Genomic DNA, 17,393 nt, shown 5'->3' on the forward strand with positions numbered 1-17,393 from the left:
GTGGTAGTTATTAAATTGATTTCACCACGAGTGCCCCTATATAGCCACACAGATGAATTTGGTTTGTTTAGTGAAAGGAAAGTCTGTGTGGATGAAAACTGGCTGAATGGGAAGCATCTGATGGGAAACAGGTTGGAGTTGGAGGCTAAATTGCCCTTAACCTGTGATTATGATGTTATCGGTCAACTTGTCTTGCATTTGGAAAGATGTTGGTTCAATTCCAGCACCCTCCTGACCCACGTTGACGTGCTCCTTGGCAGGACACTTGAACCCAAGCTGTTTATCAATCTGTGTGTTGTCATATGGATATATGTATGACTGAGAATAGATGAATTTACAAATGTTGAAATTTAACAGAAAAGGCCTAAAGCAGTTTTTAAACTTTGTCATTTATTCAGGAAAAATATTGCAACTTTGACATCACTGTGAAGGAAATTTGTACGACTCTTGAATGAATGAATGAATGAATGAATGAATGAATGAATGATTACTTTATTTTGGTTTAAAAACAAAACAAAAAAATAAATAATTTTTCACAAATGAATCCATCAGACAGCTACTGAAAAAGGAATAGGCTGAAGCCCCAGGGCTTATTTTTGTCTATCCTGTATCATCATAAGAATAATTCACAATAAAAAATTATTACTAATTACAAAACACATAATAACTTAAGCTAGGCTGACCAGACGTTCTCTCTTTCCCGGACATGTCCTTCTTTTTATACCTAAAAAATGTCTGTGGGGAATTTCAAAATTGTCTGGGATTTTGGTCGACTACAATCGACCGGTCCAGTCCAGTCAGTGGCCCAGCACCTTAATCTCTAAAGACAGGCATACAATGTAAGATATTTTTTGGCCTTTTCAGGCCGATTTTCCAGTCTTGCGAGAATTTTTTTCAGTCAGGCCAACTTTTGGCCTCATTGTGCGTCCTGCGTCGTGTAGTATACAGGGGGTAATAAGGGGCGATTAGACTCTCACAACCACCTCAAGATTAGGAATCGTAAAGTTGGGAGAAAATCAAACATGTTTGAAATTCAGTCGACCCTCGTGAGGTATTTGTGGACATATCCTGCTGTTGAAGCAGAGCTACGAGCCGATTTACCAGAACCTCGAGAACTACGCACGTGCAAACAAGGGAGATCTTCGTCCTCTTCCAGATTGACCAGTCCGACCAGCACCTTCTCTCAGCGCTGAGTCTGACGTGTTTTTTTAGACATGCAGTGTGAGCAGGTAGAATGCATCAGTGCGTCGGGCCGCACAGTATGAAAACATGCATTGTGAGCCCTGAGGCTTAAAACCCTGCAGTTTCCTCCTACAATTTCAGCTGTAGCTGCGTACAGCGATTGAAAATATTGCATAATGTATGTCCGGCCTAACTTGCACAGAATATAACATTTAACAAATATACTTAGTTTTTTTGTGTTTAGGTCCACATAATTTATTTCATGTAAAGCCATAACTTCAGGAAATAAGAAAGAACAGACAGTATCTAAAAGAAAAAAAGTTTTTTAAAGCAACTTTGATAAATGAAAACAACCAGAATGTTTGGGTTTTTACAAAATTTTAATTATAACATTGATTAGTTAAGTAAAAAGTATGGTTCAGCATGAGTTAAGAGTTCTATTTAATTGTTGGTTTTATTTTTACTTCACTCACCCTTTCCATTGTAGTGCAGTAATTGCTAAGAGCAAACTAACAGCATTACTGCTTCAATAATCACTTATGTTTTTTCAGTGCACACTGAAAAGCATCAACATCCATTTACTAAGTGTCAGGCCTTAGATGTAAGCATGAGTGATAATTAGTTGGTCTTGCTGTTATCAGGCGGTTATCCCCCTGAGGCTTTTTACTCTTTCCACTTCAACAACAGCAGGTCTACAGGAAATAAAAGCACGGATACTCTACATAATTACAACAATTTAATCTGGAATTGACGTTCGCTGAGTGGTGTAGACGCGCTGCAAATACATTGATGTGAAAAAAGAAAGAAAAGTTCAGCACACAGTATTGCAACTTGAAAGCTCATACAAGAGACATCCATTTAATATATTTACTAAGGGTCTGATCTGTGGTTTATCACACCTGCGTAACTTAAACAAGGTGAAGTTCTGATTATTGCCACAGCTCTTCTCAATCTAGGTTTAAAATATAACTTCCTTAAACAGGTGAAGAACATCTGCTAAAAAGAAGGATTTTGTACTGGTTGTGGTAGAAGTGGTCAGTTGTAGTGCTTAGAAAAAAATTAGTGAAACTGCAGAAAAGTATCTTGAAGTTAGAGATTTAAACTGGGAAAACTGGAAAGCATGATGGCAAAACGAGCAGGACCATCAGAAACTGGCAGAATTACAATAACTTAAAGATAAATTAGAAATCCCGAGGACAAATTCGATTAAATATTTTATATTTATTATGTTGGGTTACATTAAAGAGTTTGGAAAGCTAATTTAGTAATTTGATACATTTATAAATTTTTTTGGGAGAGCAAATCTTGCTTCCTGTTTCCTTGTTTAACTCCTTATTAGTTGGTGGCGGTAAAGCATTTTAACAATTTTGCCAACCACCATAAAAGCTTACATGAACAAGAAGAAGAAGAAGAACATCAAACAATCCTCAAAAGCCAGTCAACAAATCAATATCCAGAAAAAATCATGACTAATGCTCCTATTGATTTCATTTAACACTTAACTGGGACAAAAATGCAAAAAAAAAAAAAAAGATGTGTTAAGGATGTCCAAAATTGGGAGCAGCACTGATCGAGAAACAAAACAAGATTAATTAAAAACATTAATGCCCTCCTTAAAAAACTACAATCTGTTCAAAGTTTATGCAAACAATATGAAAACATTAAGTGATGCAACAATGATATTTATGTAACACCAAAAATGTCATGTTTCCCCAAAGCTAAGTAGATGGTTCCTCTCATTCTCTATTTTTTAGCAACAAAAAGATCTAATAGAAACCTCAGGCAAAAGATCCAGTGTCAGAATAATCTTTTTTTTTTATTCACTTTGTACAGTGATTCTGTTTCTATAATATATTCTTTACATGTAACATGAAATGTCCAGGTTGAAGCCAGATTATTCCCTTGACATCAGCTCAGTGCAGCTTTGCAGCTCCTTCATTTGGTTTTATGGCTCTCTGTTGTATTCCCAAATCTCACAGGGCTCATTAAACCCCTGGTATTTTCAGGCAACAGCAGCTAGTAGAAAGACTTTAATAACCCTTTGTTCATCACACGCCCTCCACTAATTAATGCCAGTTCGTCAACGTGATGCATAAGATTAAGATTCAACTTTATCGTTAATGCATGTCACAAGTGCAGAGCAGCGATATGCAGATTACATCCAACCAGAAGTGTTAAAGCACTGATAAGGTAATATGTAGAGCAGTGGATCAAATTATTTATCAATGTGCCTAAACAAGGGCAGTTACTGTGCATACTGGCAAACTGTGACTAACAGTCATGATTAATTGTTGTTTATACTATAAATGAAGTAAAGAGTGATTTCAGAAATTGATAAATAAATAAAAATAAGGTGCAGTAAGGTATTATAGTATGTGGTGTTATATTACCTGCTAAAAAAAACAGGTAATGTAACTCATACATCCCTGTTAAAAAATCAGCAATTATTGAGATCTAAATAACATTTTATTTAATAAAATTTGATTTCCTTGATTTGAGCAGATCAGTAATACAATTGGCAAATAGAATAAAATATCCACATTTAAGAGAAAAACACTACATTATCTCATTTCAAGTGCATCTTATGTCAAGGCAAAGAATACTAATTTTATTGGCAGATTGTCTCATTTATCTGCTTAAATTAAGGACAAATTTCCATCCATCCATCCATCCATCCATCCATCCATCCATCCATCCATCCATCCATCCATCCATCCATCCATCCATCCATCTTCCACCACTTATCCGGAGTCTGATCGTGGGGGTAGCAGCTTCAGTAGGGAGGCCCAGACACCCCTCTCCCCAGCCACTTGGGCCAGCTCCTCCGGGGGAATCCCAAGGCGCTCTCAGGCCAGCCGAGGAACATAGTCCCTCCGCTTGTATGCGGGAACTCATTCTTTCGCTCATGACCCAAAGCTCATGACCATAGATGAGAGTAGGAATGTAGATCGAGCAGTAAATCAAGATCTTTTCTTTATGGCTCAGCTCTCTCTTCACCACAACAGACCGGTACAGACCACGCTTCACAGCAAACGCAACACCAGTCCGTCTATCGATCACCCGCTCCACCTTCCCCTTCGTGAACAAGACCCCAAGATACTTAAACTCCTCCACTAGGGGCAGTACATCCTCCCCAACCCTGAGAAGGCACTCTACCCTTTTCCAGCTCAAGACCATGGTGTCGGATTTGGAGGCACTGATCCTCATCCCAGCTGCATCACACTCGACTGCGAACTGCTTCAGTGTGATGCAGTAGATCATGAAGCCAATAGAACCACATCACCTGCCGATTACAGAGATGCAATCCTGAAGCCAACAAAACAGATCCCCTGAACACCTTGGCTGCGCCTACAAATTCTGTCCATAAAAGTAATTTTTAGTTATGAGTCATTTATAGAACCGTTTTTGTAGTGTAGTTCCACCCTTTCATAATATTGATCCTTATATGAAAAAAGCTGTATTTTATTTATAAACTTATTTTTTTTTGGCAATCAGATTGCTTTATAACTGAAAATGCAGGGTGATGCCTCCCTGCTGGGAATTGCTGCCTGATGCACCTCCAACAGTTCCTAGAACATGGTAATTTTTACAATGAGCGAGTCACCAGCTGGGACCACCTGTCATGGATGTTTCACTCCTTTAACCCCAGTACATCTCTTGGTGGTGGAGCGAGGGCAGGGATCTCTCCATGTCATCCCCTTCTGATACCCTAGGTGTTAGGCCCCCACCCTCTATCTCTCCTCATTACCCACAGCCACAAACTGCCTTTTTGTGCATCCTCCACCAATTCCCTGATTGCTTTGCGACGTACATATAGTTTATTAGAGAAATATAATAGCTTGGAACAGCTTAAAAAAAAACAGGTTGCATAACTTGAATTCATTTGTCCTTTTTTACGGTGTGGAAAGTTAAATTTAAAATATAGCTGATCTTATATGCAATATTCCTCAGACTTGTTTAAAAAGGGGAGAAAAAAGATCTCTGCACTGAAAAATAGATCACATTTCAATGCTCAGGTTACATGTAGACTATTTAGAGATGAGTTTGTGCTTTACCTTTAGATATAATCTTTCTTAAGGTAGGTAATAATTTTACAGTTTATTTTATGGTGTTATTAGTTGTTTTTATTTGTACCTAGGGTTGTCACGATACTAAACTTTTCAACTCGATACCGATACTAAGGAAAATATTCGATACTCGATACCATTTTCAATACCACAAGGATAACATTTCAACAGAAATATTTTGATTAATAATTAAAATACAATAAATAAATAAATACAATAAACAATAAGAACAACATTTTGAGTTTGTTTGCTGTGCACAGTATTTAGCAAGCTTGATAAAAAACTTACAAAATTAAAATGAAGTTTTCCTTACTTGGCTATGCTTTGCACACATAACAATGACACTAGCCAAACCAGTTAAGAAACAAAAATAATTCTCAGCAGCTGCACTTCTTACAAAAAAAGTCTGAAACTGAAAAGTGCACAGAATTATTCAATCACAGTGTTCAGAAAGTGCATTTTCCTCTATTCTGCACTTTAGATGAATGACAGTTTAGGTGCGACTGGTACTCGATACTTTTGAAAATGAGTATTGTATCCGGATACAACGTTTCAGTATCGATACTTTTGACAACCCTATTTGTACCTCTTAAAAAAGTTCCTTCAGGAAGTGCATCCCTCCAATTTGGGAATCTAATTATTAATTAATTTAAAATTTGATTCTGTTCTATGACTCCAATATTTGAGATAATTACCTTTTTACGTCCCAACTGGACTATTGCAACTCTCTCCTTTTTGGCCTTCCTCAAAAATCACTCGATAAACTACAACTGGTCCAGGACTTCCTCTATCCACCACATCACCCTGGTCCTCCGACAGCACCACTGGCTCCCTGTGCAGTTCCGCATTCCATATAAAATTGTCATGTTGAAATTCAAGGCCCTTCACCACCTTGCCCCCCCCATATCTGTCAGGCCTCCTGCATGTTCCCACCCCCTCCCGTGCTCTCAGATCCTCATCTGCTTTACACCTGTCTCTCCCTTCTGCCCGTCTCACCACCATGGGGAGCAGAGCATTCAGCCGCTGTGCCCCCCGCCGCTGGAACTCTCTACCACCCCTACTTAGAAATAAAGACTCACTTCTCCATTTTAAATCACAACTTAAAACTAATCTGTTTAAAATTGCCTATTTTCTTTAATATTAAGTTCCCTCCCCCAGCCTGTGTATTTTTTTTATGTTTATTTTATTCTTATATTCTTAATGTTTTTTTACTCTTTGTTTCTGCCATTGTTTTTATCTTTCCTTGTGTCCAGAAAGGCGCCTTTTAAATAAAATGTATTATTATTATTATTATTAATTGTTTTCCTAGCCAGATTGATGTCAGGTGTGTGCTTCACTATGACATTTAGCCTGAGCTAATGCACAGAAGTTGCTGCACGTGTTCCTTGCAGGCTAAGGTAGTGTGCATCAAGCTGTTGTGTTCAGCTCTACATGAATGTCCAATCTATGGAAGCCTGCTGGGGAATTGGTCTCCATCTCCATGGAGCATACTTTGGCAGGTGGTTCAGCAGCAGCCCTTTTCTTGTTGTTGTCTAGGTAACAACTTTATAGACTAGGTGTACTTTGACCTTTAAAATGAACGTCAGTTTCAATTTCTCTTCAATTGATACTCTGAGGTTGGTTCCTATTTATTTAACCCTTGTCTGGTTAAATTGGTGTTTGGGTTTAGTCATTGAAAATGGTTCTCGCTGTATTGAATGTTCTTTTCAAAAAAGTTGCCTTAAGTATAAAAAAAATCAATATTGTACCATTTTAAATAAAAAAGTTAAACAATCATACAATGTACAAGAATGAAACCATTGTCTTAAAGCAAAACTGTTTCTTTCTCCTTAACAGGAATCCTGTCTGCTACAGGGAATGGTTACGTCATTTACACGACCATCAGACGGAAGACCAAACTGAAGCCTCCTGAGCTCATGACTGTTAACCTGGCCATCTTTGATTTTGGCATATCAGGTAAATTGAGTCTCATTCAATGCATACATCTAAAACTATCCTAAAACTGACAATTGGGTTCAAGCATGAATGTTTCTAGAGGTAATCTTAAACTAAAACGACATTGTGTATACAGACAAAAATACATCTTTTACAGTTGATATAAAACGTTGGTCTCTTGAAATGAAAAAAGAAGATCATTCCACATTTATTTTGCAAATATTATCTGTTTAACCAAGTCTTTCAATCTTAGATCTACCAGAAGTCTTTTTGATTTTGTTTTGAGATAGATGTACTATTAAAGATTAGATTCTGTTAGATTGTTAATCTTCATTTGAGATAATCTAACTCAACAATAAGTGCAATGATATGCTAGTGCAGGGGTCTTCAACGTTTTCCAGGCCAAGGACCCTCAAAGTGATGGCTAGATGGAGCGGGGACCCCCTAATTATATATACCGGTAGTATTAAATAGTGTTACATCAAACTGGTCCTATAGTCACTCTATAACAGATGGAGTAATGTAACTAAAGTAATTTCTTCCTGGGATTATTAAACTATTTCTGATTCTGATTCCTGGTTGATGGGACAGGTGTTGTGAATGAAACGGTGCCCAGCTTGAAAGAGCTCCTGTGTGTCGCTGAATGTGAGCATTGAAGACTGAAAGACATCTTCTGCCTCCATTTATCTGTTTACTACAGTGTGTTCAATTCATGTTAATGTGCATTTAAAGACATTTAAATTAGTGGAAAGAAATTACTGTGGGGAATATGAAAAAAAAAAAATTGAATCAACCAAAACTTTCGTGACCCCCATGCAGAACCTCTATGAACCCCCTAGAGGTTGAGGATCCCCTGGTGAAGAACTCCGCGCTAGTGCAACTGATAAGACTTGTTTTGAGAATAAATATCATGAATTGAAAATTCAATCGATGTGAAATTAAGATCAATCAAGATTACTTTTTGACTAGATACAAGATCAATAGACTTGGTTAGATAGCAATCTTTGCACCTTTAATGTAGAATATGGCCTCTTAAACCTAATTGAAAAACAAAACAAACAAAAAATTGTGTTTAATGGATATAAGAGTACAGAATTTTGTGGTTTAATAAGTTTATATACTGTTTACAAAATACCTCATCAGTCATGTGTTTAAAGTAAACTTATTACTTGGTGTTTAATGATGTTTTCCTCATGTTTTAGATTTTATTGAGTTATTCTGTCTTCTCTAGTATTTTTTATTTTTTTGGGTAAAAATCAAACCACAGAGATCTTGAAGAATGAAAGGACCGAAGGGTTTTTTAATCTGAAAAACTCATGCAGAGCGAAAAGACAATTAGAAAAGTGTAATTGATACAATTAATTTAGTCTTTGAAGCGTAGACCTTGGCAGGAAACAAAGCGCTGAATTTGGATTGATATGCATGAACAGGAGTAAAGAACAGGACTGCTTCCCCCCAGGCCTGAAACTGGTGGTGGAGTGGAGATAGATGAAGTTGGTCAGTCTGTAGACTGCTGGTTAGTTAGACGGTCTGCTGAGCTTTATGGGGAGATCCAGTGGACTGCATGAGCTGATACTAGAGCTTCACTCAGGGACCTGGAAGATGGAAGTCCAATTGGATAACACAGGTTGAGAGAACCTGTAAATGATGAGCAAGCATGAAGCGACAGTGGAGAGGAAAAACTCCCCATTGGGGACAAACCTCTGGCAGAACCAGGCTCAACATGGCGGTGTTTTTCCAGACTAGTTGAAATGAGACATGGAATGCAGTAAGAGTCCGGGAAGAATGGAACTCTGTTGAAGTTTTAGCTACGATGGTGGAGGAGGGGCTGGAGGTGGGTTGAAACATTTCATCTGAATGAAGTCACACTGCGCATCCGCCGCCTGCGCAGCAGGTAACAGTTGTGGATTGGAGGCCTTTGCAAGATGATCTTTGGATGATAATTGGCTTTTGTGGAGTCGTGGTTCATAGCTGATTGGCTGTGTCATAGGTGGATGAAGGCAAGTAATCAGTTTATTCAGTTGAACTTCCACTTAGGCTCTATTTAAAAAAAATAGCCAAACCGAGGTCTAAACTTATCCAGTACAGATGATTTGATGGGTCCTTTAATAGACTGTTAATTCTCCTAAACCTTTACATAGATTTGGATAAATTAAAAGGATTTTTGGAACAAAATTTCCAAATAGCAATTGTTTACCATGAACAATTAATAGCTTACATTACCATCAAGGTTGGCTAAGCCAGATATAAAGTTTAGGGGGGATAATTTTTTTCAAATATGTTCAGGTTAGTATAAATAATTTTTCTTCTTAATCTTTATCTCTAGTTTTTCTTTCAGCTTTTACCTTCCAATGATCCCTGAAAAGGAAAAGGTTGAATACATGCAATCATAAAAAAAGGCTACAGGAAATCTAGTTGCTTGATATTAACATCTGATTCTGGAACATTTCGCTTTGTCAAAATACAAAATGAAGGTATATGAGGGGGGAACTATTTTTTCTGATTTCAGAAAGCATTCCCCTGTGAAGGTTTAATGTATTCGTATTTCCAGAACACTCAGCGAAACGTTTGCATCACCCAGCTTTCATACTGTGCTGCTGATGAGCTAAGTGGAGACAGCTATGCACTATCATTTACGTAAAGAAATAGAGTGGGACCACAGGCGCGCTGTGGAGAAAACTCACACAGTCCCAGGCTCTGGCCAAGAGAAAAAAGGAAATGTGATTTGAACACCTATTGTATTTATAAAAATAGAAAATAAATTGAAATATGTATGTAAAAAAAAAAAAACAATCAAAAGAATCAAACAATCAAAGAAAAACGTTTAACATTTTCATAACTACATGAATTTCAGTGAGGAGATGTTTAAAATACATGCACATTTATATCCATTTAAAATGGCTATAACTACTCATCAGTGTATTACATTACATAACCCTATATTTGACCGCCCGCTCGTCTTTGAATGCCCCGTTTTTATATTCCAACTTTTAAAGAATTGTAAAGCAGCAATCTCAAATGTTTTGTGAATTAAGGACTAGCTTCTGTCTTGTCTTAGAGTGTGAACAAACCGAACAGGTTCCAATGTGATTGGAGTAGGTCGTGGAAAGTGCCTGATGAGCCACAGCTGGGCTTTCAAAGCTGTGCCTGAAGAAAATTCTCTGAGTAAAACACTTTACCACATGAAACGTCCAGCAGTCCGGGTAAAAGCTTTGCTGAGTCCGGACCTGGACCAGAGGATGGCAATTGGTGACCCCTGCCCTAGTGGTATGGAGGAGATTTTGGTCCACTAATTTTAAACACATTTTATAAATGCAAGGTTTGGTAACCACTGCATGAGTTTGTTCCCCAGGGACTGGCAGAAATTAAAGTAATTAAAATGTGTGATCTTAATCTTTACTAGATGTTGCAGAGTGACTTAAAACAGGCTTGGGAGCAACTCCATGTTATTAGAGCTTAAGGTGTTCTAGCCTTTTCATAGCTAGAACAGATTAGTTTAAGGTTTTTTCTGATAAGAAGTAAATTTTTAAAATTTTTGTTCTTTCCCTGTAGTTAAACTGTTGTCTCTTTTAGCGATAAATAGATAAAGGACACCATTATAAGATTTCCTTTAAAAAAGCTTGATTTTTAATAGATCATTCATTTTACATCTGCATTTTCGTACTCACTGTTAATGATTAAGCCTAATTTTTCAAAACCCTTTCTGACTAAATACATCTGATGTCCTTCCTTGAGCTAACCATCTATGGAGAGCACCGACCCTGCTCAAGCTGCTCTCTGGTTCATTTCCTGTCACAAGCCCTGCTAGAAAGCCCTGGATCCGAAAGAAATTCTGATCCAACCTCCTCTGACAGAAACTCTGTGAGTGACGAGGAAAACGCATTGGGATTGCTGGACTTTTTTTTATGTCCACATTTTTTTATTTTGTTTCGTCAACAGATGACAGACTGTCACACCTTTGCTTAAAGCAGGAGAAGTAGTTAAAAACAGCCTGCGCAAAGTAGAAGCGGTCTGCATTCTTATCAAGTCATATATATCTATATATATCTATATATATATATATATATATAGATATATATGCTTACAGTGGCGGTTCTACACCAAATGTACCAGGGGGGCAGCATTTTTCATGGGGGCAGAAAAGCATGAAATACAAAAACAGGGCAAGGGATTCAAATATATTAAGAAAGCTGCATAGCTGAAATTTCCATTCAATTGGGTTTAATTAAAATTCTATGTCTTATTAGGTCAATATACATTCATGATTTAGGAATTTTACATATTTTTTCCTTAATTTAAGTTAAAATTACTGTTTCGTATTAAATCTGAATTAGAACTCAAGAAAAACTGATAAATTTCCCTGTAAAATTTTGTTGTTTGTTTTTCATATGGTTTAAAAAAAAACATTTAGCAGATGAATGGTAAATCAATATCACTGAAGCTATAACCTTATTGTTTTTAAATAAGTAAAACAGAACTTGCAAAGAACAAAATTAAATAGATCCAAAGGAACTATCAGTAACCATGTCTGTTCCAGCACATATCATCATTAGAATTAGTTTGAGTATTATGTCCTCAGGGACAGGGGCCATAACAGGACAGCCAGGACATGTTCGACAGGGGCACTTTATGTATATATACATAAAAAAATTATCTTTTCAATATAGGCTAAGAATGCCCTTTGTATTATCGACCACAGTTTTGCTTAAACTCGATCGCTTGCTCTAAGTAATCTCTGTTTCTGCTCATGAAGGACACTCACAGAATATAATTTACCCTCTTATGCTAATCCTACCGCAGCAAAGGATTTTGAATTTCATAATGACAAAAAAGTTGCTCTAATCTGCTGTTCCTTATGTAAAACACAGAGGGAGTTGAATAGAGTCTGGAGCAGAAAGAAACTTGAATCCAAACAGGATGTGCAAAATTACTTCACCCAAGATGTCTGTAGCTAGGAAATAGATTTATTTTATTATGCATCTCAGCTGGTGACAGCGGTTGCCAGGAGCAGACTATGTCTTGTATTTTTTAACATCCTTTGTAAAAACAATATATCAGATCAGCTTCAGGAACTTTCTGTCCTTTTTTCCCCCAGACGTGATTACTGCTGCAGTAAAATAGAGAGATCTGTTGGTTTTAGGCTTGCAATCACAGTGACCACACAACATAACTTTTGACCAACATCGGCCAGCCTTAATTAATGGAAATACACAAAAACATGATTTAGACATACATACAAAAACTTTCATCCAGTACCTGGAACACTTTTAAACTGTGTTTAGGACTTAATCACATATCAAATGGAATAAACTAGTTTAAATTAAAACTTCCAGAAAAAACAAAATGTTAGAGGTTTACAGTCTAAGATGTACAGAAGAGGATTAGGGCCACTTAAAAAATATTTTTTTTTTTACTGATTTTTAAATTTGATTTCAGTATAATATCAGAAAAAAGTTTTTTCTCAGAATTCTGACTTTAATCTGAGAATTCTGACTGAATTCTGACAGCTAACAAACATATTAGCATCAAGCCGTATCCAAGTCTGTTTTAGATATTAAACCAGCTTTGTGTTTTAATTACCTTCTACTCTTCCAATAATGAAATAGCATCACCGGGGACCCCTTAGGTACATAAAAAGTTGCCAAATTCCGTAATTTTCCACCAATGTGTTAATGGCCCTCCCAAACAACACACATATTTGTCAGTGGAGCTGAGTGCTCCCACATCTCTTCCTTCATGGTGCCCATCTACATTAAGATCCAAAATTCTGAGAAAAAAGTCAGACATCTTTTCTCCTATTAAACTGAAATATTTAAAAATCAGTTACCTTTTTTTTATTTCTTTAGGGGCTCTAATCCTCTTCCATAAAGATTAAAACAGTTTATAGTTGACAAAAGTTTTGACATGAAAAGGTCATTTTAATCTTTATTTCCTTGTCCAATGTGAGCAGAGCTATATAAACAACAAGGCAATGAACAGCAACAAATTTCAAATAATTGTTAAAACATATTATATGTTACTATATATAGCTGTACAGTTAGAGAGTGTAGTTGTAGAGTATATTTTATCGGTAAAATGCCATCATCTGCTTGCTAGATGTGGAATCTGGATCTGAGGTGGATACTGACCTGTGTATGCCCCGCTGATCCAGACACACTCAAAGTTAAGTCAACAAAGGACGTGTGTGTCCAGAAAGTGAACAAAGCCCGGTCATCAGTCCATGTGTTTCCCCTGCAGCCTCTTCCGCAGCGGCCCAGCTCACAATAAAGGTTTTGAATCCAGGCTGATGTCCTCACATGCCTTGTGACATGAAGTAACGCGTCACACTGTTTTGGAAAAATGCAATGTTTTAATTACAAAACAAATCCTTCCATTGGTTGAGGATTAGCTCAAGGTTCTGAATGTTCAAGGAAAACTGCATCAACCAGCTACGGTTTCTGCTGGTTTGATACAACAGCTTTATTGAAAACTAATTACTTCATTCTGATGTTTATCTCTGTTATTTTTTTGTATAATACCACAATACCATATATAATAAAATGGTATCACAATTCTTCCTAAACAGTTTTCCAACTTAAGGTATCCTCCGTAGCTACATCTAAATGGACATAAGAGAAGAGAATAAACGGCTGATCGGCTTAAAAATGTCTCATGTAAACATACAAGCAGGTAATAGTCTTATCTAAAAAATGATGTTCTTATCCACACTTATTTTCATTTTAGTATTAAAGTCGAGACCAAAATAATATCACAAATCTAAATGTGTATACGTAATGTGTAGAATGTTTCAAGATTTAATCAGAAAACATCAAACACACATCTTACCTTTCAATGCCTGGCAGTTGAAACTCATCTCTAACAGACTGCAATCATCCTGCACATCCTATGTATGCTTTAGCTCGTTATTCTGAATATAAGCTGAAATCATTGCATATAATATGGAAGAATAAGGATCTATATCGAAGCTGTAAAGAAACCTTTAGATGTTAATAAAACATTTAACCCTGCTTTATACATTTTAACATTTAGTTCATTGATAATCCAAAGAACCATTAAAAACCATTTTTTTTAAACCCTACAGCTTGTCACAGAAAATTAAGCATAGTATTTCTATATAGCATTTAATATTTTATTCTAATCCACTGTGCATTGAAAGTGATGAAAATGTTTTCATTTTAATTTCTAAGAATGAACAGATTGTCACTTATTCCCCCCTTTAGCCTGAATATCAATGAATGAAATATTTCACCTCTGTGGGGATCTTTTTGTGTCTAATGTGTCTGGAAGTATTTGTGTGTAACTTGGTATGTGAATGTATGTGTGTGCAGAGCCCTATGTTGATGTCAGAACCCACACTGCGACTGGTCAGGAAAAGTCTCTCTTGGAGCATTGATCCTCTTCAACCCGTCAAAACAGTTTAGTGTCAATGTTAAGATATTCTTCAGGAAAGGGTATCTACTATCCTACTGTCACCACAGAAGCTCATCATAGGAGTCTTGGGGCCTGAGGATCTCCACACCCCCTGATCAATAAGTCTTACCTGTGAAATCAGCTGTATAACACAGAGGCATAGAGTGTTTAAAAATGGGAACCTCCTTGCAACTGGGTTTCCATATTTGAAGGAGATGTCCGGTCATAATCAGAACTTAAACTTATGAAAGTACTTTAAATATAAAATTATTACATACTTTTCAATAAATTATAAGTGTTTTTAATCAAGAGTAATTTTAATTGAATGTGCATTACTTGAGGCATCCGTGTTTGTCAAAGAACACTACTGCCACCTACCGGTCTATGACGTCACGGTGCGGTATCAGCTGTTGATCAAGTCCCAGTGCTGTATTTCTACCTTAACGTACTATTATCTAAGTCATTTACAAAACATTCATCTTCCAAATGTTGGCTATATATTACACGTTTTTTTTCTCTGCCATGCACGTGGGCATTGTCACTTTAACTGTAGCTCTGGTGAATTTCAATGGTGAAGTCCTCTGGAAATCTTCAATAATTGTTGTTGATTGCAGATGTGTCTAGTAGTTCCCATAGATTTTGCTTGTAAAGCGCGGAGAATGGCGCTAGGCTTACCGCACCGTGACGTCACTGCTGGAAGATGGCAGGAGGGAGGGGNAAGAGTAATTTTCATGTGAATGTGCTTTACTGGAGGCATCCATGTTTGTCAAAGAACACTACTGCCACCTACCGGTCTGTGACGTCACGGTGCGGTATCGGCTGTTGATCAAGTCCCAGTGCTATATCTCTACATCCAAATTCTGGCTATATATTACACGTTTTTTTCTCTGCTATGCACATGGGCATTGTCACTTTAACTATAGCTCTGGTGAATTTCAATGGTGAAGTCCTCTGGAAATCTTCAATAATTGTTGTTGATTGCAGATGTGTCTAGTAGTTCCCATTGATTCTGCTTGTAAAGCGAGGAGAATGGCGCTAGGCTTACCGCACCTTGATGTCACTGCTGGAATATGGCAGGAGGGAGGTGTTACCATATTTGGGCAAAAATGGCCGCTCCCAGACTCTGATCACCATGAAAATTATTATTTTTATTTTTTAACTGATTAACGCTAAATTCATTAAATCACCGCAAAGGTGTTGGTTTTAGGTATAGATAATGATCCATTGATTATTCCCTGCTGACTGGACTTTTCCTTTAAATGTTCCTCCCTTCAGAGCACATGACCGTACCCCGGTTAGGTTCTCTGTTGACAAAGCTCTGCAGTTCATAATTCCTGAAACTGTTGAATTCGCCTTCATCTCCTCTATGCAAAGCATCCAGGCATAGCCCATTGAAAATGTTCTTTAATGTAGAACGAAAACTGTTTCAACATCCGCAGAACCAGTCAGTTGTTAATTCTTAGGACCGGTGCTCTTCTTGTGACCCTCACCAAATGCTGAATTAGATAAACTGCTTGGAAAAAAAATTGCCTTGACACTTAACAGGCAGGTAATATTAGGGTTTAAAAAGTACATACATGAGTAATAAAAAATAATCCTAACACATGCAGACTAGGAAGGATTACGGCAAAATTACACACACATAGGGTAAGGTAATGTCTACTACCATTATATGCTCATCTACGAGGATTAGATTTGGCAAAGTTAATGACTTGATAAAATATACTGGGTTTTCTCAGATAGGAACTTTCAACCTTACAGTATTTAATTGTATGATTTGATTGAATTGATTCTGTGAAACTGAACTTAATAAAAACAACTGCAAAGGAAAACCATAAGAAACTGATGCTGAATTTGAGCAACTCTTTGCTGGAAAAAAAAATGCCCCTCTGTATTAAGTGCAAATGACTGCAGAACAGAACATGACTGTATGACTCATTCTAACCCTACCTTGCCCTTTGTTGTATTTCTGAACCAAAGACACTTTGCTCATTTGATTTTATGACTTTTTTTATTTTTTTGAAGAAACTGAAGAAATGAACACAAGCTCACTGTGGCATGTAGCACCTTTTGAACTTTCACAACCTCTGACTTTTGGCTATACTTTTTTTATAGTCAGATTGCCAAGAGTGGCAAAACACATGAAGCTTAGAGATGACGTTATGGGACAATAAAAAAGAGAATTAACTGTTCAGAGAGTACTAGTTGAATGGGGTGTTCTTAAATGTTACAGCAGGTACAAAATAAATACTTCCATTTGTTTCAAACATCATATCCTCCCAATCATTTTTTGCATGCACTGCCTTTATATTTTCTGATTATCCTTTTCCTATCAACTTTAAACAATGACACAAATGAGGCAAAAAAAAAGTATTTCCTTACAGTTTGCAATCTGGCCCTGAGTTAAAGTTTGAAGCTCTGTAATAAAAGGTAAAAGATAAGATCACCATAGGCAGGGGAAGTTTGTTTATATATCACATTTCAGTAGCAAGACAATTCAATTTCTGTTCATGAAAAAACATAATAGAACATAGTACATTGCAGGGGCATGAAAGTGATTGATTATAAATTAAGAGAATGAAAATCATAAAAAAATGATAGATAATTATGACAAGGGAGTGATAAAATTCTTAATAAGAAAAGGAAGGAAATGTTGGACAGTGAATTTAGTTAATGATACATAAGTTATTAAAGAAGAATTTAAATGTGTAACTAATTCATAAAACTGTAAATAAATACTGATTCTTTAATAATTATATAGGTAATTATATGGGCAGCAGTTACATATATTGAGTTTCT

The 17,393-nt window shown here is 36.7% G+C and overlaps 1 protein-coding gene across 1 annotated transcript in view; it reads left to right on the forward strand.

Annotated features, from left to right (window-relative positions):
• Window positions 1–17,393, forward strand: part of LOC107102658 (opsin-5-like) — an 86,971-nt gene that overhangs the window by 38,696 nt on the left and 30,882 nt on the right. Inside the window, exon 3 of the mRNA XM_015402046.1 lies at window positions 7,086–7,205. Within this exon, the coding sequence (XP_015257532.1) occupies window positions 7,086–7,205 (120 nt within the window). The remainder of the gene's footprint in view (window positions 1–7,085; window positions 7,206–17,393) is intronic.

This window comes from Cyprinodon variegatus, unplaced genomic scaffold (genome assembly GCF_000732505.1).
Source record: "Cyprinodon variegatus isolate N-32 unplaced genomic scaffold, C_variegatus-1.0 Scaffold1290, whole genome shotgun sequence".
Taxonomy (NCBI): domain Eukaryota; kingdom Metazoa; phylum Chordata; class Actinopteri; order Cyprinodontiformes; family Cyprinodontidae; genus Cyprinodon; species Cyprinodon variegatus.